This window comes from Pezoporus flaviventris, unplaced genomic scaffold (assembly GCF_033815535.1).
Source record: "Pezoporus flaviventris isolate CSIRO_AGI_PZ_B2104156 unplaced genomic scaffold, CSIRO_AGI_Pfla_v1 ptg000007l, whole genome shotgun sequence".
Classification (NCBI taxonomy): Eukaryota; Metazoa; Chordata; class Aves; order Psittaciformes; family Psittacidae; genus Pezoporus; species Pezoporus flaviventris.
The window spans coordinates 46,123,119-46,149,860 of record NW_026892555.1 but is presented as its reverse complement, the minus strand read 5'-3'; the positions used below and the strand labels follow the sequence as shown (position 1 = coordinate 46,149,860).

General features: G+C 39.5%; 1 protein-coding gene across 4 annotated transcripts in view; it reads right to left on the bottom strand.

Moving 5' to 3' along the window:
* Positions 1–25,659, bottom strand: part of CHST9 (carbohydrate sulfotransferase 9) — a 92,356-nt gene extending 66,697 nt beyond the window's left edge. Inside the window, exons 1-4 of one of the 4 annotated variants that reach the window (XM_061448604.1) lie at positions 25,573–25,659; positions 24,760–24,896; positions 19,578–19,637; positions 17,408–17,616 (exon numbers count right to left, since the gene is read on the bottom strand). In XM_061448604.1, coding sequence (XP_061304588.1) covers positions 17,408–17,507 — 100 coding nt within the window. In that variant the 5' untranslated portion in view covers positions 17,508–17,616; positions 19,578–19,637; positions 24,760–24,896; positions 25,573–25,659. Of the gene's footprint in view, positions 1–17,407; positions 17,617–18,537; positions 18,624–19,577; positions 19,638–24,759; positions 24,897–25,051; positions 25,325–25,572 lie in introns of those variants that run through there. The other 3 variants (XM_061448605.1, XM_061448607.1, XM_061448608.1) reach the window with 3 other exon arrangements.
* Positions 25,660–26,742: the final 1,083 nt, after the last annotated feature.

Sequence of the window (26,742 nt, the reverse complement as noted above, 5' to 3'; positions counted from 1 at the left end):
ATTATTTTCTTCCTTTCCTGCCCCATTAAACAGTATTTATCTCAAACCATGAGTTTTCTCACTTTTACTCTTCCAGTTCTCTCCCCCATCCTCCTGGGGGTGGGGGTAGTGAAAAGCAGCAATGAGGTGCCTTAGCTGCTGGCCGGGATTAAACCATGACAGAACTATACAACATACAAAGTGTTAACTAAGCTAAATAACCAAGGAAGAATCTGGCAAACCTTTGCAGTTTTATATAACCTAGCAACATGAAACCTCTTTCTATTCATGGCTGTGTTTCCTTTGCATACCCTCTTTAAGATGTTTATATATAGAGAACACAAACTGTAGTACCTCTAAGGGGTATTCACAAGGCTAATTTTAGGCAGAGGAAATCAGCCTCTTTCTAGACTCTCTCTTAAGCCCCAGGAAAGACAGCGGCTCCACAGGAGGTGTTCAGAAAAGGATAATTAAACTTGATTTGTAATTACAACCAAAAGAAAAAAAAAAGGAAGAAAAAAAAAAACAAGAAAAAAGCGTTGTTACTTTGAAACATCAAACCAGTAACTTGACTGCAACTGTACCTGTCTGCTCTCAATCCATTTTCAGTTTCACCCAGACAAATGTTCCTATTCCCCTCAGTCTGCCCATGCTCCAAACAAATATTACCAACTCTCTGGCCAACCTTAGTCCAAACCAGTGTGTGACACCAACCTTACTGGCACTACACCACAGGAGAAAAATAGATCTGAAGTTATCTTGGAGGGCGAAGGGAAACATCCCCCTCTCCACCAACTGCAGTGGTCAAGATCAGCCTACTCACCCTAACATTTATTTTCAAATTCCCTCCTTTACATCATGTCTCCTTCTTTCTGTTGTATTTCATGATTCATGTACCTAGGCTTAAGATACAATTTATGCCTTGAAATCTCTTTACATCTTCCTCGATGAATCTTTATGCATAATTCACAAAGCCTTTCCTAATCCCTTTATTCCTGTGTCATCACCATGGTTTAACAGAGAAATGGAAAAATCTCGGTCTTCTTCAACTAAATCGGGGGTCAAAAGACTCCACAACCATAACATACTAATGTCCCAGGTTTACACACAAGGGCATCTAAAGATGCTCATTTCAGGATTCTAAAATTAAGAGCTGAAAGCATTCAGGTGTCTTGGTGACAACAGTCATGTCATGTTCAGTACTGTGTGGGAAACATTTTACAACGAATTACTGCTCAAATCCAAAACAGATAAAATTTCTCAGTCTAAAAGTAAGCTATGAAATTGCTCTTATTTGCTTAAAGCATGAAAAACGTAACACTGAAGTAAGCTGACATTACCCTCATTTCCATAAACCACTGCAACTACTGACTGACGCTTTGCAATTTAAGCAAGAGAGGAGTCAAATCTATACTGGCATTTCTACTGTCAGGCAAAAAAAACCCCAACATATAAAGCATGCATAAACCTGCAGTCACATCCATCTCTTGTCACCATATCAGTGAAAAGCAAGTGCAGATGTCACTTTCTCCCATCCATTTGCATTATACATATAGAAGGCATGATGCTCTTCATCCTTCTCAAATGCTGTTTTATATTCAACAGTGAGCCTTTACTGTTTCAGTATAGCATGCATTAGGACAGGCTGATAGAAACTATCAGGTTAGAAGTCATGTGCTCAAAACAGTTGCCATGTGCTTAGGCACTGGCTATAATTTTATTTTCTTTTTAACCGAACAAAGCATTTGAACTTTTTCAGCAGAGACTCAGAAGTCTAAGATGCATATTCTTGTCTCTCCTAACTGGACAATTACTAGAAACAGACTTCTTGAGGACGTCTTCCCCAAGAAAATTTAGTCTTTAAGAAGGATATATTTTGTTTACAAACACAAGGTTTCTCTGCATAAAAGAAAGGAATTATAGCGTGAGAGAGCTTTTATTAGTTTCTGAAAGCTTTCAAATGTTAGATCAGATCAGCTTTGGAGATTATTTAATCTGTGACTGAATGCTGCCTTTTTTTTCACTTCAGGAATTCGATTAGAAAAGGAATGTAGCCTTTCTCTAACAGTTCCAACAAAACACAGTACAGTTTCTATCAGAGAATGTAACTTAGTAGAATTAAAATAATCTCCCCATAAGTTCAATGAAGGACAGAAAAAAATAAGATTTCTCTATCAGACTCTCCAACTCATCCCTCAATAAACTGCACAGGCAGACTTTGCTCACAAAATTCTGAGATCCCTTCATCTCAAATCAAAACTTAATCATTTGCTGTTGCAAGGTCTTTTATGGGAAATCATTTTTTAGAGGACAGTCTGAAAAATGTTTGCTAACAGTCTATGCAGTACTGTACCTAATTAAACAAAGTACTTTTGTCAAATAAATTGATACCCTATAATTTGCCTTCTCACTCTTAAAATTCAAATATTGCAATCTATAATACATCTCCAATATAACAGCATAAATTTAAGGGGCCTTTGTTACAGCTAGTAGAAACCTCAATTACTCTTCTTAAGGAAAGCCTGACATTCTAAGTTTTTTTCCATTTTTAACAGGATAGTGAATTTATGCTATACGCTATATAATGCTTTGAATCAGACAGTTTCTTAAAAAGCAAACCCAGAGATTAAATAACATAATTTTTATTACATTTTTCTTTAAAATAAACAAGCCTCTATTTTTTATTGTATTTATTTCCTTCTTTGATAAATTGATACTTCTCAGTAAATTTTATTCTAAAAGTTTTCCACATAGCCTTAATCATAATTGACTTGATCCTTATTCTTCTGGGATGCAAAGAAAAACATGTCCTCACAAAAATATGAAAAAGGTTTTACAATTTCATTTTCCATTTATTACGTTTTCAAGTGTAAACTCTTGTCAGGAAAACAAGTGAAAATTTCTATGAAAGTTACTGTAGTTACTTACATCTATTTAGTATTTAGCATTATTTTTCTTAGAGCCTGTCTTTGACCCACCAAAGCTTTTGGACCTTTTTCCTCAAAAAAATTATGGTTATTGGTGTTTAGTTAAGTTGCTTCAAATTATTAAAGTTACTTTTTTCCATTCATGCATTCCTCACATCTGAATAATTTCATTCAGCAGAAACCATTTGACTCTCCTGTCACCTTCCCCATTAATTGTCAGTTAAGACAAGAAAACTGATTTTTTGTCTGCTAAAGTTTAGGCAGCAGTTTCACAGCTAGCACACCCTCAGATGCGGTCATATGCTCTGTTTTTCTAAGCTGAAGAAGTGAATTGGCGCACCTATCTCCACTAATGATAGACAGTTCTTCAGAGATGAAATGGCAGCAGATCAGTTCCTCTAAGCAGTCACAAGGGTGATGGCAATAGCTTCACAAACACTGTTTAATCATTATTCTGTTCCCAAAGGTGTTGCAGCTGATTGATATACTAAACTTTCATTCTACATGGTGATAAAAAAAAACAAGCTGTGCCACTATTCTATTTGCTATCCATACACAGCAAGCATTTTGCCCAACTCATACTGTCAGCTCCATTTCTAATCACTGTACAAGCAACATTAAGCAAACATAGCATTCAGGACATGATGTTTCATATAAAACCCACAGAAATCCTCACTTATTTCTTTCTCCCTCTCAATCTTAGGCACTAGGAGATGCATGTTTTGTTAAAAAGCATGGAAAAATATCCTAATCAAAACCTAATCCTTATTTCAGTCCCTCATTGGCAGAGAAATGCAGTTCTACCTGTTACTGATTTTTTTTAAAAATACTTATCTTCCTTTTACGGAAAAAATGCTTTATACACAACCTGCTCTCCCCTTAAATGTCTATCAGATCTCTGACCTGCTCTTATCAAAATTTCACTCCTTGAAAGCCAGTTTATTTACACATGTGGGAGGTTTCATAAGCCTCTGCTTGAGATACTTGAAGCTAGAGGTTATGTGACACATCTTACATGGCAGATGGTGATCACATCACTACACTACTACCCTCTGCTTAGATCAAGCAGCATTTCTCTGAAATTTACAGCTTTCAGTTTTGTAGCAGTCTGAATGCTTCCCCTCACTGGTATTCATAGCAGTCTAAGGCTAAGTCATTATGTCCTATAACCATTCCTCATTTAAAAGACTACTTATGGATCCACTTGATTAAACTTTCCTGTTCAGAAAACTCACAGGACTCTGATTTGGGATTTTTTTTCTGTTCTGTTTTTTGAACCCACCTAGTTTGTCCCTCCCAGGCATGTGTTTTCCTGAATGTCACACCACCAAACCTATTTTACCTCCTTTTCAGGCTCTGCCGTCCCTCCCTTCCATCATTCCTCATTCCCTTCCACAGCTCACAGCAACTTTACAAAGCAATGCCTCCGTATAAAAATACTTCCTGTTACTTCCCATTATATGTTTAGATGTCAGGCTAGGACTTCTTCGCCCACAACAAATATTTTGTTTTATTAGTAGCTGGAAAATGCTCCTAGAGAAGTGCAGTTTCAATCGAACATTCTTGATGATGGAGTATTTGATGCTACATGAAATGCAAACATATTTATTTGTTCAGTTTTATTGCTATTTATTTCAGAACAAAATGTGACTGTAGCAATTTAACTACCTGAAACATTACCTCTATTTGTTGCACAAGTGCACTATCACGTCAGAGGAAAAAAAAAACAAGAACCAAAGAAAAAGAGTATTTATAAAGAAAACAGGAACAGACACTTAAGTACTTTCAAGTGGTCAAACTTCAGTGTTCCTCACATGAAAAAATTCTTTGTTAATTCTACTGATCATTTGAATGATCAGCAGAACTACCATCATTCTTGGAAGCACAGAGTGATCTTCCCATGAGGAATATACTTCTCACTAAAAAGAAAAGGTGATGCTCCTACACATTCACCCACTCATTCTAAGCCTTTACAAACTGCAGCTGCATTAGCTTCTTCCTGATATTTGGAGGACAGGAAAAGAAATAGCAGTGAGAACTGGAGTTCTAGAAAAACCTGAAATATCATGAGTTTTCTCAAAGAAAAAAAAAAAAAGGTTTGGCCAGATTAGTCAGGCCAGGTTAAGGCACCTGCAAAATTAATTCTTCAATTCCTACCTTTCAGAATGGCTGTGTGTTGACAGCTGCCTTTTAATGGAATAGGGTTTAATGATAGAGAATTTAACTAATTATTGATATGTGAGAAACAGAATTGTCAAAGGGCAAAAATATTTTGCTGATAGGAGCTACCAAAAAATGCTGGACAAAAGTAAGGCATAATCATGAAAAACATGAACATGTACAATAAATATGCATTTAGCACATTTCTTGTAACAGAAGTTAGAACTAAACAACTGTTATACCTGGCTTACCCTCCTTTCCTATTGAGGATCAGGAAAGCACTCACTTTTCCCTAACGTTTTTTGAATCTTTTTTTCTCTGGCTTACCTCAGGTGGTAAACATTTGCAAACCACATTTGTTAGTGAATGTGTCAGCTTAAGAAACACATTACTGAACAGACTGAACTAGCCCTTTTTTGATACTTTCTTGGATCTTTGGCCCCTGTAGGGGGGATGAAACCAAAAAGGTGCTGTGCTACCAGCTCTGTAATTAGATATTCTGGCAGTCTTCTGACCCAGTGAAACTACCTGGTCTTCAGGCACAAATGAATGCTGAAAGGACAGCAAAAATTTCCAAAATAAACAGCTGACCTTCCCAAATAGTTAATACGATCGCTTTAAGCTGATATTAGTCCGTATGTATTAGCCCATTTGAAATACCAAGTTTAACTTCTAACTTTCAAAAAAGTCCATTATTTATTTGGTGTGTGGTCACGCCAGACTAGTCCTTGCTTAAACTGACTCCCAGCTGTGGCTCAAGAATGTTTTATTCACAGCATATTAATGCCAGCTGTACAATACTATACATATTTTGATATCAGGAGAGGCAAGACTGACTGTACTTTCCTAGAATACCTTGAACCCACCTGTCAGTCACAGCATCTGCAGTTTTATCTGGGTTATATTTATATGTACATCAGTCCTAAACCTGATGCCAATAGAGTTTTGTTATATTGCCTGATCAATCATAACTTAAGAGATAGCACACCACAGCTATTTGCAGATTAATTTTACCAGAAAGGAATTTCTGCTCAAAGGTTAAATAAATCATGAAGTATTTATACCTCACTGCAACTATCTCAGCCTACATAAGCCCAGTCTCATCTGCCTGTTCATCTTCAACACGGACACACTGAAGTGAAAAATTGTAACAGAAAAGAAGTAGGGTAAAATTAATTTCGCCATCTGTAAGAGGATAAAGCAAATAAAAAAAAAAAGCCAGAAAGTATAATATTCATGCCTGTATTATTTCTTATATTGCACAGTTACATTGAGTTGCCTCCCCCAACCCAGTGAAACTAAATTGAAAGTCAGGCAAAAACCCAGGGTTTTTTGAGAGGTTTTTATTTTAATCATCTCTTTTCCTCTGCCAGCAGTCCCAAGACTGCAATAGCAAATCATTAACATAAGAGAGGAAGAAAAAAAATCATCAAATAATTCTTGTAAAAATGTGTATTTTAAAAATTTTGTCGCTTCACTGGATATCATTTAATCAGGGGCCAGTCAGCCAGCTCTCACTCTAATGATTTTGCTCCTACAAGTAATTTCTTTAGTGATTAGGAGTCTATTCATATCAAATGAATTCTATTATTGCATAATAATTCAGCATCTGCCATAGCAAAAGTGTAAAAAAGAGAAAACAACATCCAAGTAAATTCCAGTCCCTCTATCATTGTGCCTGCCCTTTTTCTTTTCCTCCCATCACAGAACATGACAGATTTATTTCTTCACCAGTGTCAGTAATTTATGTATTCAGTGACCTCTTAGAAGATTGCCAGTAGACAGAATAGTATAGACATCTTGAGGATCTTATATTCCTGTGGAAATTTCAGTTTCTAAGGAAAACAGATTTCTGCTGCCTTTATTAATAACTGCTCAGTGGAGTTACTCAGCTTGAGTGTTTCTAAATAGCTTACAAATCAAGATGAAATTTATGAGAAGTCTTGATTCTTTGGCCCTACATCAACAACAGAGATGAAGACCTTCCTCGGAAGTGTACCATAGTTCTTGACCATAATTATAGAATCATCTTAAAGCAATGACATTTAATGAATTATGTACATATAACATGTTTAAAGTAACAGGCCGCATTTTGCACAGAATTCAAGTGTGATGACCTGTGTCAACAAATTGCATCCTATTAATTCTCAGCAGTGGACAAGGCATACTGTGCATTAATGAATCTTTAATGAGAGCAAGAAAGAGCCAAAAAAATAGAAAAGAAAAATTAAATTAATGCATCTGTGTTTTCTTAATTTTTCTTGCCATACTTCACTTGAAAAGTATACTGTAATACTTTAATATGCTGTAGTATGGTTTTTTTTAATACAATAACATTATTGCAATATAGATTCCATTGCATTATTTGGCCACTAAACATTCTTCCAGGAATAAATACATAATTTTGCACAGATTAGTGGAGCAAAAAGTATAATTCTATTGACCCAATTTTAACCTTTTGCTAACTAAAGTCTCTCTCTTAGCTGCCACTGTTGCGAGACCAAAGTCAGGAAGAATAAATCTGAAAAGTAGCAGGGCATAAGGATATTTGGTGGAAGGAACAAAAAGCTTCCATGACTAGTAGCCAGCCTTTACCAAAAGAGCTACATTTTTTCTTACTCCACTATTGCCTGAAAAGCCCTCTACAAAGGACATATATGGTGGCCTTTCCCCTGACAATCCCCATCGATGACAGCTTTTTTGCACAGTCTGTGTCCCTCATGAGCATGAACTTGATGTTGTGGCCCCTTCAGTGGAGCACAGTGGAGTAGCTGAACCTCCCACAAAGTTTGCGTAGTGTGCATGCCACTATTTTCATTCCCACTGGAATGCTGCCAACAATGGCCACAGCAGACAGCTTTAAAAGCAAACCAAAATGGTGGGAATCATGCCGCAACTCACAGCTATGCAGGGAAAACATTGTTTGAACATCACAGCAAATAGGTGTAACTGGATATCCAGGGCTCCCATCCCAAAGCAAGCAAGCAAGACATGCTCACATTAAGACTTGCACATATGTGTGTTCGGGAACCATCCTACATGAGAGCAGGAACATTCTTTTCTTTTTAAACATAACATTATCTCCTATCTATACCATTATCTGAAAACACAGTATGGTTATGAAAGTCAAAGTAACTTCGCATGGCATACACCTCTGAACAACAGAAAAAGTACGAGGTTTTGTCAGCAATGCAGGAACAACTGCGTCTGCTCTTTTCAAAAGTTTAAGCAAGAATATCAAGTATGATCAAAAGTCAGAGAGAAAATTGCCTTTGTAAGCAGTGTTTACTATACTTATTATTTCCTATTGGACATATTTTCTTCCCTTAACAGAGCTATTTTGTGGATGAATGGTGAAGCATCAGGCACTGCTATTTTCCCTGTTTCTATTTAATACAACTGAGTGCTTCCAGCTGCAGCTACCAGAACTCACGTACATCTCCCTAGTTGATCATAATCAAAACCAAAATTCCCCAAACCCTCTTTTCTCTTACCAAGAGGCAATATTCCCACACCTAGGGTACTGCATGACTCTAAGAAACCCCAAGTTCACTTGAGCTGTTTCTAACTGCATGCTTGTGTTAAGCCTAGATTATAATATATCTGCAGCAGAAAGTATTATAAACCTTTAACAGCTTCTTCCTCCATCTATGCTCTTACACACGTACATACAGCTGGGCAAGTTCTTCTATTGTTAAATCATAATTGGTACTGAAATGACCTGCTCCATTCCAATCACATTAAATATAAAAATCAGTTAACATATCTTCTTTCACCTGGCATTCGCTCACAGTGAAATTTAATATTGATTCTGATTATTCTTAACCTTAGGCTGCTGATCTTCAGTTACTTTTCTGGATGTTACCCAGTGTCCATGACACGCAGAAGACATACCCCGAGGTGCATGTCAAATACTGTGGCTATTAGGCCATCATTCATTACATTTGAGGGCAATGAAATTCTCTGCCAGGAGACAAGTATTGCCTTGTGATATCTGTTTCTCAAGAAACTCAATTCTCCAATGCTAACAACTTTCTTAAGGGTTTCCATCCCATTGTCTGTTTGGCTCACAGCAGGTTTTTGCACGTGAACTGAACTCCTTACAACCACTGCCTCACACCAGTTACCCCATATCCTGCTCCTGCCATTACAGGAGCTTCAGCACTGCAGCATCCTTGAGCCAACAAAAATCCCCAAACCAAACCAAACCAAACCAAACCAAACCAAACCGAAAGTATTAGTTTGGAAAAGGCTAGCTTTGACCATGTCTTACTTTAATTTTTAGATTATAATGGAACTGGAAACAGGAAAATTATTATTAAATAGGTGATGTGAAGACTTGAATTTTCTTTGCTTAGCATTCTTAGTCACCTCAAAAAAAAAAAAAACAAAAACAAAGGAGATTTTTATCATTGCTCAGACATTTTGATAACTCATGTTTTCATCCCTTGTAGATGGTGGTAAGCAAAGCTGCTAAGAAGCCAGAGGATTAAGAGACAAAAACTGTGCCTACTCAGACAGATTTTGCTAGAGCTATGCCCTGTGAATTTCTGCCAGGAACTGCATGACAGAAAGCTTCATGGTTATAATATAAACAAAGTCATTTGAAACAACAAAGCTGTGAGGAACAAATTGTATTTGCTAGCAGGTATCACACAGGTTTAATAGAGGTCAATGATGGTGCTGGATGCTGTTACTGTGGGGAGGCTCTCAATGTAGTAAGGAAACAACCATTTTTCGTGGATATGAGTGGGACTAGAAAGCGTGGGAGTTCCTGAAGAACTACTGTAGGGAATAATATTTTATAGGTTGCAAAATACTGTTACCACTTGCTGCCAACTAAGGCTTTCCAGGCAGCACAGGATGCTGCTGCACATCTTAGCTAAATCAAGATCAAACCAATCAAAATCCAAAGCAAATGGAATGTGTGCTATTTTATTCCCCATCATTTTATATCAAGTGCAGCTCATACATGCCTGGGAACAGTTTTATCTTTATACAGGGCAATGCTTAAAATACAGCATATCTTGCAGTTTTTCTTGAGTAATGAATATTTACAGTTTTACCAAAAGAAGAGCCTTTAAGCTGACTCAGTCATTCATCCCGACTTGGGATAGATGTGAACAAACTTTGGAATGTTTCTTAGGTGCTTTTTGTTGTTGTTGTTTAAACACAGCATTTGATAATACTCAACAGATTCTCCTTTGTGACTGAAGACAGTTACATTCAGTCCTACAGATACAGTCACCAGGCTCAAAGTTGGGAAGGCAAACGCTATATGCTGATGTGACATGAATCTTCCCAGTTTCAAACTGGCAGTCATGAAATGCCTTCCACAGAAATACTGTAAAAATGCAGAAACATTCTTTTTCTTTGAATATGCCATTAACATAAATACACCCCCTCCCCAAAAAACACAAGTGAGATAGTTGAGGCAGCAGAAACCCAAACTTGAAAGCCAGCCAATCTCCATACTGCCACGCAATAATGTTTACCTTTCAATTAAAAATAAAAGCAAGCAAACAAAAAACCTCAAAAAAACCAGGAAAAAATAAACAACTGATTTTTTTTCTAAGGAAATCTTCTATACTTTTTTCCTCCCTGAACCTTTTTCTCTGAGATGTACATCACATTTTTTTCAGCTAAATCATACACGTCATTTGTAGGACATTAATCCCTTGTATACTGAAATGGCTCCCATTACTTGTAACCTGTCAGCCTCTTGAAGTGTTTATTTCACAGATGTTGAAAGATGATCAAGAATTATCCCTAATTTATAGCAATAACCTGTTTATAGTAACACCAAATGAGTAAAATGGAAGTAAAATGACAGAACCAAAGGCTCTTGAGGCTGAACACTAAAACATTTCTTCCATATAAACTGATCTTTACGTATCCAAATACCTGACAGCCATGAGATTTCTCTTCAAAATATTTCTAACACCAGCAGTCCCTACTCCCACACAAAGAAGGGAAATAAAGCGGATACTAAAAGTAAGCATGCATGCATACATATATGCATTTACTCACACTAAAAACAAATACCAGAATTTCTAATTTAATTCTAGTTAAGAAGCCAAAGGTTTTTGGCAGAGACCAAATCACATGCTCTAACAGGACTGTTTGTAATCAAGCGACATATCAAAGTAGTTCAACATCAGATACAGAGGTAAGCAGCCTTAAATGTACTCCAGCAGCAACCACTTGCTATTCTAAAAACGTGCTGTACACTTAAGGAAAATGGAACAAGTCAGGAGTAGAGAAACTTTCACCTCAGAGTTTTTCTACCATTACTTCTAAGTGACCTGCCAGGTGAAAATTTCCTCTACGGTAGTCTTGCTGTGTAAAGCTATATATATTTCTTAAATGGTACTGCATCATACAATCAGCACACTGAAGAGACAAGACTGCAGGGCTTCATTGCCTGAATGATCAGCTTCTAAGAGAAGGACTTTCTGGAACTGAAGAGGTACTATGAACTGAAAGTTTTTAAAAGCAACAACACTGGTGGACAATAACTGAAAATTGACTGCTCATTGACAGCACATCTGCTAGAAAATTAAACAGAAATTGAATAACATATACCATGTAAAACAAAGCATAGCCGCAAAATAGAATGATTGCTAAAAGCTCCATGTAAAATTGCATTTACAAATGTCATATAGATGCTCTGCTCCAAGGATCTGAATAACTGGAAAATACATGTTTCATATCCAACTCAAACCAGCATTTTGAAGACAGCATGACTGACACCCAACCTTCTGAGGGAAGAGGGCACCCCACTATGTAAGTGTTCCAATACCGAGCCCCAAAACCCTCCAGCAGCAGTTACAATACAAATTCTAAAGTGAGATCAGTTATATTACCTATAGATATAATAAAATTATAGTAGCCTCTTTTTCAAATTCGTATTTTGAAAATAGGGAAGAAAAAGTATGTTTAGGTGTCCCCAGTATAATTAAGGTATGTGCTACACTTTTCTAGAAGTAGATCTCTGTGGTCCAGATGTGAACAAGGTTGAGTAGGTTGTCAAAAGCTTATACACAATAACAAGTAAAATGTCACATTCTTCTGCAGAAACATGTTACTGAATCTATAGCTGAGAGGAGCCACAGAAAACTCATCCCGTTAAGTTTTCTTTTTTTTTAAATACCACTACAACACGGAAGCTAAATACCGAATGATTAAAACATACCACCAATTTAAACATGCTCTTCCTCAATGCCCTCAAAAAACCCAGCATGGCAAGAATTTCTTTTAAAAAAGAAGGATTTCTAAAATTAGATACAATTTAGCTGCAGGAATGATAAAAGTGAAGGAGATGCAAGATTGAGGGCTGCTAAACAGACAGATCTAGGAAGAACATCCTCACAAACAGAAAAGTACAGTCTTACGTGTTATATGCACCAGTATGAAAATTTAAATTATTTTCCTTAAGGCTTCTGGGTTTTGCAGCTGCTGAAGATGGTGCGAGACTCTACAATCACTAGCTCTGAAAACCGTGATTTCTTATTTTTGGGTTTTATTTATGTTTTTAGATCATTATGGTTTGACAAAGTATCAATATCTACCTGTTTCTTAATAGAGTTTTTTTAACGCAGACAATTGTTCTCTCGCTACAGCTTAAAGGTGGGAGGTGGAGAGAGGGGGAAGGAAACTCATTATATGGTGAAATTCACCTAGTATTTCTGGGACTTCCAACAACTCTATAACTGGTCACCAAGCAGCATTTACTGATCCTACTGAATCCTCCTTTTTTGTTGTTTTTTTGTTTGTTTGTTTGTTGTTCAATCCCATTAAGGAGGCAGCTTTCTAAAAAAGCAAAGAAACAAAAAACACTTTTTGACACAGAAGACAGCATATTCTGAACCAGAAAGGTAAAGCCTCATCAGAACAGCCTCATTAGTAGCTGGACATTGCAAACCAGGAAGATATGCCTGCATATTAGCATTCTCCAGCAGAGAAGCCTCCCATAAACTACACAGACTTTGACAACAGAAATATTTCAAGGTTACTAAAAGAACTAAATTATTCATGACTATTAATTACTATTGAGCAGTATCCTTTTTTCCTTTACTTACAAACCTGGTTTCTACAAATATGTTAGTTTAATGTCTTTACTGAAGACTGCCTAGGAAAACTATGACTTCTGTGTAAACAGTTGCCTTTGCAATGCATTATGTATGAACTTTAAGCCACATTCATGTAGCTCCACTCAGGCAAGGTTTAAATAAAAATCAACCCACACAGACAGCAAAGATTTTACAGATTATTTTGTAGTAATCAGTCACACTAAATCACATCAGACAACCCATAAAAAAGAAGAGTTTTAAAGTACAAAATCAGAATCCCTAACTTAAAATCAATTTCACATCTATAACACAGCAGGATTAAAATGCAAGTGTCCCTTGCACCTCACACCCCCCTAATTTAGGTGATTCATGGTATAAAACTTCACATCAGTTCTGGAAGACCCAGCAGTTCGCTTCCCCTGTGTAAGATTAACAGTGCTGGAAATTACTAAGCATGCAATAAATAGTAATTGCTTTCTAATCAGTGCCGCAATATCTGATGCTTTCACTGAAGAACGCAAGATCATATGGAAGACTGTCAAGTAAAGCTTTGAGATTTAGGTGAATTCACATCAGGCTTTATCTATGTATATGAGTTTATATGTAAGAAGTGAATTTATTTATATATGCAGAACCTGAAGTTCTTCATATATATTGCATTATCAGCAATTATGTCTGAATTTTTCAGACAGATGAAGTCTGCATGTGTTGACACTCATGCTGGACTCTTCTTGACAAGCCTGTTCCACACTGCTCCACTGAGGTGAATTGAAGACACTCACAGAAGGGGTTTTCTACATCTGGGTAAGGATAAATCATCCTATCTTCATAAACTCTGTGCACAGAGCCAAACCAAGAAACTCGCCTGTTCTCTCAGTCTGCTAATGTCTCTGAAAAGCCATCAGAGAGGATCACTGTGTAGATACCATCTGTTTCTTAGACACCTGTAAAATGAAAGATTTTTCTCTTTTTTAATTTATAGGGATTATGAACGTGATTAGAAATAATCTGAAGAGCCCAAGCTCCCAGTGAGAGGGAGCAAAAGACGTGGCTGTGCTGAAAGGTGAATACAGCTGCTGAGCCTGCAGGTGCATCTGAAGTACACAGACAGGATGAAAGATTAGGGAAGGTGTTCCTGGGCTGGATAATTTGAATGATGAGGGAAGTAGTTAGCAATAGTAAATGAGGAAAAAAAACACGCTTAGATAAAATAAGGTCTAGAAGAAAATAAGGCAAATGGGGGAATCAAATCACAGTTAGGATCTTAGAGGTATGAAGAGCAAGTAGAAAGAAGAGAGACATAGAGAAAGGAATCCAACTATAAAAAAAAAGTGGCATCAGGTCTAGTGGGAAAAATTATGAAAAGCTAGAAAGATAAAAGGTAGCAATGAGAATGGTAATGTGAAAGCAGTAGTCTGACTTTAATATAGTAGGACAAACTCTAATGAGGAAATAGTAAATTACCACACAATTTTCCGATTCCCTACAGTATCTACATCTGACTCGGAATCATTCACACCACAGCTAGGAAAGCCTGAGAAATATGAACATTACAAACAACAGCCAAATAAAATGTACTCTCTCTTCTGGATTTATAAAGGCTTCAAGTCAGATATTCAGAGGAATGCATGGCAAACAGCAGCACCTCACTCATGCAGAACAGATACTTTCCTGAACTCGAACACATCCAACTTTCCATCCTTCTGCAACTAAATACAAACATGAATGCTGTAAGTCTTGAGCAGGGCACTGTGGAAGATAAAAATAGTTCTGCCTACAACACACACTTGTCTCTACAGGCTCATAGCATGGCAGTTGAGAAGCATGAGGCACAGTTTCCATTTCTTAATAGAACACCAAATCACATGCTCAGCCACTTGCAGATTAAATCTCGCTGTCTTACAGCTGTGACTAGTGATACGATTAAAGGAACACATAAAATCCTTGTAATGATACTTGTCAATTTGGGATTTTCTAGACAGAGCTCATCCCAAAAAAGCCACAGTGCACAATAAACAGCAATATGAAAAACACAGCAGAAGAGGGGAAAAAACATAAAAATTGCAAAATGCCCATAACTGAACATATATTGTGAATATGCAAATATGTTTTATTTCATATCAGCTCTTAAGCAGCATACAGGGGGCAACATTAGAGAACTGAGCTGCAGAAGGTTTAGAGGAGATACAGGTGTTTGAAATAAAAAAGAATGGCTCTCTTCATGGTAAATTGGAAGAAGAGGCAAGAGCAGACACCAAAGACTGATTTTTCACCATGATCTTTCTGGCATGCAGGACTTAGCAACTGTAGACAATGCCAAAATTCTTCTTTTCGGATCTTGCTGAAGTGCAGTCCCAGCAGCAGTCCAGTAGGATAAAAGGGCACTCAAAATTGCAGCCACACTTTAAGCTCTCTAACCATTCTGTTGTTCTCCAAAGGTTTCTGTTTTATTACAGAAATGTTTTCACATGGAAATGACTTATGTGTACAAGGAGAAGCCTCTCTCCTGAAGATTATGGCAATACATCAAAGAAAACCCCAAAGAAAGCATCTGGTTGCCCAAAAGAATACTCTGTGTTCTAACTCCCCTTTTATTGTATATTTTTTCCTGTTTCTTTTTAATGGTAGATAGATACAGACAAAAAGAAAGGAAAAAACAGTGAGAAATAGGAACAAGGAGGACTTCAAGGAAAAAAAGGTTAATTGCAGCCCAAGAAAAGATGCAAGGAATGTGAAGAATGTCAGCAAGTAAATAAATCAATAATCTACAGTTCTCATCTACATTCCTGAACTACCTTGAAAGCAAGGATATCTGCCCTTTACATTCCTGACAAGAGCAGAGATTTTCAAGGAAGCCTCCCCCCCACAGCAGCAGGCTCTGTTTCTGCCAGCACCCTGGTGTCAACAGCTGATTACAAGAGAACCTTTCCCAGGGGAGTCTGTGCTACCTCTTTTAACAGATTAACAAAATTAACATACGTTAACAAAACACAAGATTGCAAATATCTTGGACCAGCCCAGAGACATTAACAATCTGAAATTAATGTTGTGATCATTGCAGTTTAGTTGAAAAAAAACCTCAAGGTCATTGTCAAACAATTGCAAGAGTGATGCACTAGGTTCTCCCCCTCACCACTGCTCTCTAAAACATCCTGGAGCCTAGCAGCTCATATAGAAAAAAAGCACGGATCAATAAAGCCAGAAGACTAATGTAGTTTTAGAGATGTATTTCTTCACAATGGTATCAGCATACTACAGAGCTTTACAGAGGACATGGAAGCTGAGCAAGAGATGATAGGACATAAATGTCAGGACTTCTTAACAAGCTGGGAATATTCTGGATTGTTAATGTGAGAAAATGAACAAACAAGAAACAAACAAACAAAAAGCCAAACCTAACAACCCCAAAACAAAAAATAGTATGCAACTAAAATCAAGGATAAGATATGACATCAAGAAACATGGCACAAACTAAGTAGACCTGCAGAGCATAACAATGGGTGTTAAGGACCTTATTGACAACCATCCTACTCACATTTCCAGGGGGGTTACTTCAGACTAACTTTAGGCTGACCCTGTGAACTAACAATCTGCTAGAGGCTGATATAAATAGCATAGTTTAGTTTCATCCATAAAGGAATCAGATCAAGCTGTGGTGCAAACCAAAATACGGTAAATGAGGAATAACAGAAATTCAACTTGGAAGCCTAACTCCGAGTGCTAGCACGGATTTACCGGAAGTTGCAATATGACTCTGCTGCTATATATAAAAAAAGTCTTGTAAGTTAAGTATCTAACTCTGTCTCAAATAACAGAAAAAATGGGATAGGATGATTCCACATGAGCATTGTTGCTGTAAAGACCGCTTTTGTCTACGAGACATAGCAGTAATTCTCAAAGAATTGCTTTGCCACAATAAATGTACAAGACCCACAGAAAATCACCATACAGAACTATTTCTAAACTGGACTTGCTTGGCATCACACATACACAGTATGCTTTTGCATCACTTGCTTTTGCAAAAGAAGCTGATACAATACAATCCAGTAGCTGGGGGCATCTTATGTGACTCAAGAAGTCTCTTAATGCTTATGAAGCGCAGCAATTAAAACAAGTCTGTTTTCAGTGCCATTCTACTGCCAAATGGGGGGAATCCCCCAACTACCCACATGTATTCAACAGACATTACAGTAATCTTTTAAATAAAGGACACAACTACATAAAAAAAAAAAAAAAAAAAGAAAGAGAAAGCGAGAAAGTCTACTGTACCTGTATGTTGCTCTTCAATCCAAACTTGCAGATACATGAAGAGGAGTAGACCAGCCACTCCAAACATCAGTACAGACACAAAAACTTGTCTTAGGTTCATGACCCTAGCAGGGAGCTACTTTTCAGCTTTCAGAGGGACACATGGCTCACTTCCCTGAAATCTTCAGCATGCCTGCCTCTTCTTCAGCATCTTCCCCTGACACACCAAGCTGGAAAACAAGAGATGGAGCTAGTTCTTGTGTTACATTTTTATTCTTCATCAGAGACTGTGCAAACAGCATACTATATACAAACTGGAACTTTTACAAGCTATTGTTTTCAATGCTTAGATTTTTGCTCACAATCTCAATGCTCCTTCTACCCCTGGATGAGTTCCAAGTGTTTCTCAAGGTGGCTGCAGAAAACATTCCACCTCCACACCACCAAACATCACCTGCTGTTGTTAATGGAGGGAGGTGACACCCGCAGTGAGATGCCCAGGTGTCACACCAGTCAACCAGTGCCCACCAACTATCACAGCTGAGCAGCTACAGCAGCAGCTGGAGGCATCCTGGGTGGCCAGGTTGCATTCTGGTGCTGCCAGTTCCTTGTGATGGGCAACACAGTGCCTCTGCTTCTGGACTGCATGACCCTGTGTGCCCAAGGAAGGATGTCTGTAGTCACCCCCTTAACGCAATTCCGCTCACAAGTGCCTTGGCATCAGTTGAGCCTATGCTTCCGGGAGTCACACTTTGATATTTACCCTCAAACTTGAATCCAAGTTGAGTTTTGCAGATGTCATTGTAAGATAATATCAGTAATGCTGCAGAAGGGAAATGAGTGGATCAACTTTTTACTCAGCTATTTTGCAACTTGGAGGACTTGCAAAAACCCAATTCTCACCACTAAGTTCAACAGAAATGAGACTGAATGTGAAACTTTACCAAAAAGATTACTTTCTTGCAGAGGGCTCAGAAAAAGGAAGCATTATGCCTGATGCCCTGCCCCTGCCAGAGAAAAGGCTATAAAATTAAGTTTATAACAACAGAACATAGAAAACACTGTGGGTCATAAAAAAGCCAACTCGTTAACCTGAATCAGAATGCTGGAAACATGTTACTAGAAGCTGAAAAGCAACTGTTGAAACTGACCTGGTCAGCAAAAGGAAAAGCGTTAAAATTCAACAAAATGGAAACCCTTATAAGTGCAGATTGGATAGATGTGTCTGGTAAACTCCCTCAAAGAATGCAAAGAAAAACTCAAGCTTTTAAAGGCAGGCAGTTTACTGAAAAATATTTGCAAGAGAAATCTGTTAACAGAGCTAAAGTACATGTGCATCCAAATAAACAGAAAAATGCAGGCATTTAAGAGTTATTCTGAAGTGTACAAGTGCTGCATGCTCTGTAAGTTTGTATTTTTAAGGAACTCAGCACTGTTACATCTATAATTGCTGTGCTTCACACACACACACACACACACACACAAGGCTTAGCAGGAACTCCCACTAAAAAATAGCTGTTGAATGAACAAAGTAACTGTGCTCAAAAGACAAAAGATTTCAAGAACAACAAAACTGCATTCAGAGCTTTAAAGTGTTTTTTTTCCCCAGTTCTGTGCCATTAAGACTATACATTGCTCTAAAGCAACACACTAGCCTGCAAAAACTGTAAACCAGAGTTTAAATATTAATGCTTTTATACATAATTGTTCCGTAGAAGACAGCTAGACATTAACAGAACGTAAATGTTCTGTCTGAAGTTTTTTGTATGGCCATGAAGTATCTGGATTGAATCTGGAACATGGAAGGAAGACAGCTAGGTGCTTTATTGCACCTAGTTCCTACTGCCTTGATTCTGCAGATATGGCGTTACCTATGTGTTATATACATGTACCTGTTTGCAGGTACTGTGATGATGCACAGGACAGGAAAGAAGTAGTGAAGAGTGGGCAAAACCAGTCTTCACTAGCTGTTATCTCTTGCACCTTCTCCTACAGTGCTCTCAGCACTCTCGGACTTGCAGTCTTCCTTTTTTATGCCAAAAGGTTTACTTAGGTCTTTGCACCTAACTTCAGTCATGCAGCAAATGCACTGTTTGCATGTCTTTAGAAGTCACTTTGCTGACAAGACAGAAGCTTCCCAGCATAAGCAATGCTTCAAGAACCATTAGTCAAAGGACCAACAAATACAAACCTCTTCTGTTTTTCCCCAGACAAAAGCTGTGTTGTTCATGTAGAATGACATTGACAGCATCTGGAATAGAAACAAAAAAGCCAAATAAATAAGACATGGACTTCTGAATGGGTATCTTTGCCAGAAACTAATCAAACTGGAGGTACTAGAAAGCAGGAATCAGTTTCCTTTGGAAAAGTTGTTTGGGATTCCTAAGTTTCTCATCATAAAAAAAGCTAGTGATCCAGACACAAACCATGAATAGTGGCATTCTTCCAAATAAGCCCACTTTTGTGATTTTATCATTTGTTTCCATCTCTGACTACATAAATCTGTTGCATTATCAATCCCCCTTTCTGAGACCTAGTGTCCTTGAGTGGGCAAGAAAACTTTCCTCAGGCCACGTGGATAATACTGAAAACAAAGTATCTCACACCACATCTCCATGAACCATGAACTTTTCCAACACGTGGAGGCTGGCATTGCTACCCTCTCCAGCCACTTGCTCTCCTTATCCCTTATTGCCCAGCTCTTGTCACCACCAGGAGGGCTCACACATCTGCCATGTAACATTCAGCTAAAAACTGTTCCAGGAAGAAGGAATGTGTACCTTACTGCCTCAGGAAGTCAGAAAATGCTGGTTTAATCAAACTAAAGCCCGCAAAAGATTTACTTAAGGAACAGTGCTGATGGCTCTTCCTTTATCTATACCAGCCATCACACGTATCTATAGCACATGACATACAGCTGACCTTGCGCAAACACCATCATGGTTGCACGCAGCACCATGTATCAGCCCTGCATCATCAGATGCATAGTAAAATCAAGAGCACTTCCAAGAAATTTAATCTGTGGGTAAGAAAACAGATGTTTCTTCTACTAGGGTAGTGTCGTGGTTTAAACCCGGTCAGACAACTCGTTCACTCACTCCCCCTCCTTCTTGCCCTCCCCCTACTCCCGGAGGGACTGAGAGGAGAATTGAAAAGAATGCAACTTCCACGGGTTGAGATAAGAACAGTTTAGTAAGTAAGGTATAACACAAATCACTACTGCTACCACCAATAATAACAATGATAAAGGAAATAACAAGGGAAGAGAATACATCACCTCACCACCAGTCAACTGATAACTCACCCTCCCAGCCCGACCAAGCACCAACTGATACCTCCTCCAACCCTGCAGTCTACCCTTGCGGGTAACTCCCAGTTACATCCTGGGCATGACGTGCTGTGGTATGGAATACCTCTTTGGTCAGTTTGGGTCAGGTGTCCTGTCTCTGCTTCCTCCTGGCTTTCCCTCCTCCCTGGCAGAGCATGAGGCTCACAAAGTCCTTGGCCAAACCAAAACATCATTGTTATCAGCTCTGTTCCCAGGCCAAAAGTCAAAACACAGCACTGCACCAGCTACCAAGAAGGAAAAAAAATGACTGCTACTGCTGAATCCAGAACAGGTAGTTTCAGTTTTGTGTGGACAGAAGTTCCTAGAAGGCAACAGCAGTTCAAGATGCACTTTTTAACCATCAAACACCCTACAGCAAATTTACTCCACCATCACAGTCACTAAAATTATCTTTGTATTAAGTTTTCATGCTGCTTGCAATTACTTTATTTAAATTTAATTTATATGAAACTGTATCATTTGTTTATGTGTTGTCCAAGTTTTAAGATTAATTTTAAACAGGAGTAGCATCAGTTTTAATTAAGACTACCTATTTTAGCACAGGTTACTTTAAATACATCAAACCCATCCAAAATCTGAAGCTATTCTGCTACCTTATCAGATTTTTTCAGGCTTTTCAGCTTGAATAAGTAGTTTATTTAAGGTAGTGATTTGTAACCCACATATGAAAAAATGATAGCAACATTAAGAAAAGTCTGTGTCTAGCAGTCTTCTAGTAGGACTTGAAAAATGGCTGCAAAACACTGACAAATTTGCTCCTTCAGTATTAAAAAGGAAAGGTCATGAATAACACTCTCTAGCATCCTGGCAAAGAGGAAATACCTGCAAATATTCTTTAATCAAGATGAATGCTCTCTTGTGGCTGTGAAGGAAGAGACAACAAGCAATTACTTTCAACCTAAGTATTTTCAGAAGAGATCAGCTGTATCCAGACATAGGTTCAGCATTCCTAGTTAAGCTGTAAATCTTTCCTTGCCTCCAGTTCTGGGCAACATGGCTCCACGGTGTGATAACTTGACCATCCTGCTGAATAGGATGCTTGCAAAGGGGAAACTAATGTAGCCTAAGAAACTGCTGTATCCCTCTCACCCATGCTGAACTCGATTCTTACTTTAGCCTGACTTCCCTCCCATCTCTTTTGGAAGTATGGACCCCAATGTTTCAACTCAAGCCTTCACAGAAAATGTCATAGTGACCCAAACACCCCAAAACTTCAGGTCCTATTGGAGTTTACTATCTATTGTCCTTATTTATCATGGAGAAATGGTTAATTTGGCAGACAAAACCACTACATGCCTTAGATGAAAACACAGACCTCTTTGCACCAAAAATTTAGAAGCTTGATACGTGTATATTCATTCACTTCTGAGGCCAAATTGTTTAATGCCATTGTCAAATTTAACAGTTTCAGGAATCCACATTCCTCTAATGTAAAACCCTTGCATTTTTCCAACTCTGTTTTGGGTCCAGCTGGAAGACTCACATTCCTGAACAGGGCCAACACAAGCAATTGAAGCAGCACAGACACCCAAAAATGGGGAAGAGTGCACCTCCTGCTTTTGGCATGATTCCTAATTTCAGTACATCATCCACCCTTCTCTTCCTGGCAAGCAAACACACCTGTAGCTGAGGAGAGGCACCTCCAGCACTCAGGTACCATTACTGGCTTTTTCATATTCCAGACCACACAAAACCAACGGCACCTCTTCGCAGCATGCTTGGCTAACTTCAGATTTCCTTGCTACTGTTACCCGCACCACCACTTAGTCACAAAATCAAAACCATATAAAAGCAAAACATTAGATTGCCTCAAACAATTTAGAAATGTTTTTGTCAATTCCCCTCCACCTTTTTCCTTCACCTGCAAAAAAATTATGATCAAGATGCATGTCTTAGCCAGCAGAATACTAATGGGAAAAAACAGATGCTCTTTATAATGGTCAAAGCATTCATATTAGTGTGGGTTACCACAAATTCCCACCCTCTCAGCATCTCCTTAGACGCAACTTAATTAATGAAAGCAAAAGGAGGAAAAGGACACTGCAATCCCACACTTCTTTTCCCTCTTTCCTTCCTTACCTCAAGAAGCAACACATTTTCTGATGCCTCCACTGAAGCATCACAGCAAGAAAATTTCGTACCAAGGAATGTCCTGCTGGACACTGGCCCAGGCTACTTTAGCTCAGTCAGCAGAATAAGATGATATCTTCTCACTTCAATGCTCCCCCTCCTTCCTCACTTCTCATCTGTTAGCTTCTGTCCTAATTCATGCATAGGTGATCCTCCAGGATCACCTTTCCACTGTTCACATCTCAACTTTCTGGCTTCACAACAACTAACACAAGGCACACCTCCTGCTCTCGACAACGCTTGTACAGTTCCTCTTGTCAGGTAGGGCTGCTCTTCATTCTAGTTTATTCCAGTGTTTGCTGAGAATAAACATACAATATTTGCCATTTAATTTGTCTAGCAAGTTACACTGAGTATTATGATTGAGTGAAGTCAAAGTCCTTCCAGAAGTTTGAATTAAGTGCATAACCAGATCAAGATAACCAAACTCAGTGCTGCTGAGAAAATTTGCTGAAATAAAAATAAAAACCAAACCAAACTTCCCTTCCTGTCCATAGGAATCTACTGAGGCAGATCAGGGATATGGTAAAAAATCTGGCAGGCCTCAGTACAACAGGACTGAGTACAGACAGCGCAACGTAGTGGGAAGTTTCTCTCTCAACCCATGACAGACAGTGTTTCAGTACCTGGTGCCAAAGAGGGAGATACAGAGCATCCAGGCCCATTGGTACATCAGTGCTGCTGATACCTCAGCAATTCCTTCACCTGAAGAGATGCTTTTAAGTGACAAGATGTAACTGAAGACACCATCTGGCCTGCACAACTTTTATCACCAGCAGTAATGGAAGATTATTACCTTCCAACCTCGCAAATCGAGTTAAGAGAATTTTGTTAGCATTCCATAAGATAAAAATAATTAAGTATTTTGTATTAATAGGCAGGGATTTCTTGTCAAAGGAGAGAACTGTTTAAACAAAACGAGCATCCTTCATTCACCCACTGAAAATCCTGAGACAGTAAAACCCCTTTAAAAAAATAGAGCTTAAAAATTTAAAATTTCAAGAGCAGTCAGGAAATTCCAAACACCAACACCATCAAAGTAACTTCCCACCCAGCCAAGTTGCATATATTTAACATTTTTCTGCTTCACTCTCCCTTGTTACGTTGCAGACCACAATGTTGTTACAGCAATTATGTTTTGTTATTAATGCACTTTAAAGCATACAACATGTTATATGGAATTATTAATGTGGCAAAGAAAATATGGTTTGCATTTGATTTGGCCATTAAAGTCACTAGTTCCTCATTATCCTTTCAATATATTTCCAAAGGAAAAAAACTCCTTTAAATGAAACAATGGACGCAAACAAGGTTTATTTTAGTAAAGAAGCATATGTCAATTTCTGATGCCATTAAATTTTTCTATAGGGCTCATACTAGGTGACTGAAAGTAGTCAATAGCACCTGCACTGCTTCTGAGAACATGCACAAATACAACCACTTACCTGGTCCTGCTCCTCAACCAGAAATCCTATTGGACTTCAGACTATATAGTTTAATCCACATGTCAACTTTCAGCCACTTGTGGGTTAATTCAAAGCTGAAGTTCTACTAATTATTCTTTAGAAAGAAACAAACAAAAGTATGCTTGTGTTAACAACAGATAAATGCAGAGTTGTCCTATCCATGTCCTATCCATAAGTTAACACATCAGAGTCATTAAAAGTTTTGCTTATATAAAGAGAACAGAGAAGACACTCCAGCACTAAAGTGCTGGGTTTGTAACTTCACCAGTTTACCAGACTATTCCATACCAAGGGTTTCATTCTACAGCTGCAGGACATCTTGCTTTGAAAAAAGGAAAAAGCATTATTATTCTTTGCAACAGCACCCGGTCAGGACTGGGGACCCCAATGCACCGCAGCAGACAAAGACTGGCATGCATAGCTCTTACCTGCCTGCAGCACAGCTAGAAGTCAGCAAGCAGTCCCCACGGAAGTCACCTGTATTTTGGGAAGTTGGAGCTAACAGGAAGGCAACTTGGTAGCTCTCAGTCTTCTGGCAGGGTTGCAGGTGGACTTTCTTCGTCCTCTTATGATAGGGGAGAGTAAGAAAAGGACTGTGTCAACGCAGGATCTTGCATTTTTTTTAAACTGGTGAATTTACACGATGCTGTTTATTGACTGCAGCGAACAGAACTGTTAACAGCATGCCAAACAGACTTGCAGCCCGCCCCAGCCACTCACTCTACTGCTTGAAAACGCACGGGCACCACTAGAGAGTTTTTTAACTGTGAAGACATGCCCCGAATTCCCGATTCCCGCAGTATGACGGTGCGTGGGGCGGTCGAGGAGTCAGCAGAAAAGTTGGTGGCTCTGCAGAGCGGAGGGGGGCTCCGCATTACCCGAAACTTTTGGGGACGACCGGCAGACCCCCTCTGCGAGAACGGACGACCCTCGGCGGCGGCCCCCGGGGGCTGAGAGCCCCTTGCCGCAGACAGCCGGAACTGGCCCCGCTTTACCCCCCTCACCCCCTCGATCCGTCTCCTGCGGGCGGTCCCCGACAAACGTACCGGGGTGGCGGCGCTGCCTCCGCTGGGTGAACTCCCGGCGCCCTGGGGCTGGGCGGTGCCGGCGGAGCTCTGCACCAGGGGAGCCACCGCTTGCGGGTCCGGGAGGACATCCCGCAGCAATCCCCCAACACACCGCACACGCTCCCCCCCATCCTCCCTCCGCCCCGGGTGGGGGCCCCCGCGGCAGCCCCTCACCTGCCCGCCGCTCCCGGGAGGCGCCGGAGCTCAAACTTTCACCGCGAAACTTTTGGGGCCCCGGCCTGAGCGAGAGCCCCCACCGAGGCCTGGCTGGGGGGCACGTCTCTTCCTGCCGGGCAGGTGAGGGGAGGGTTTGCCCGGCGGCGCGGTGGCTGCAGAGCCCGTGTGACGGCGCGGATTGCTGCTCGCCGCTCCTACCTCTGAGCGCCCCGGAGATTAAGCGCTTTGCTAACAGGTTTTGTTTGCTGTTACAGATCCGGAGGTAGCCGCTCCCTGTGCGAGCAAACAAATGTAGCTAAACTGCCAGGTAAAGGCAAGTCGTACCTGTAAGTTAGCTACTGAAACAGGTAGCATAAAAACTTTACTGTCGTCTATGGGAAACGGGATGCATAGAAAAAATATTTAATTAGTGCTTATTAGCACTTCGTATGTGCCTTGCAAACGTTATCAGCTTATTCTGACAATAGACTAGCCATGTAGATAAATAACGTTATTTCTCTTTAACGGGCGTACTGCTTCGCTTATGTTTCTTCAAGGAAGTCCTGGAAGAGATAGCTCTTGCTCTTGCTAAAATGGGGTAAGCACAGAGGAGTCTGGACTTTCCAGAGCTGTGCTCAAACCACTTCTATCGAGCCCTTCCCCTTCAGGCATTTCACTGCAGTGCTACATGCCTAGAATTACCCCAGCACACACTTCTGACATGCTTCAAGTCACTGCCCCATTGCTCACTTATGGCAAAAGGCCTTTCTTAGAATAACAGTGACATAACACTTCATGTTTTTACATGTTTTACCCTAACAGGTCTCAAATCGTCTCACACACTTATAGCCAGCACACAGGGATCACTTCTCCAGCCAGCAGAACAGTCACTTTCGGTGTGAAGCTGAACACTACCAACCTGCTCCAAGGCAGTGTTTCAGAGAACAGGGTAGAAAGCTGTGTGCTGCTCTGATTTCCAGGGGGTTTAACTAAGCAGAGTGTAATTATCCTGACCAGAGCTTAGACATTGGGGATAAGACATGTTCATTGAAAAGTGCCCCAGGATCTGCAGCAGCCATGGGCAGGCAAGACCTGTGCACAGGGGAGTTCCTGTGGGTTTCCAATCCAAGCACTAAACTATCCTGCTCCAGTTTGTGTTTGGTTGTGTGAGTATGTATAATTTCACTG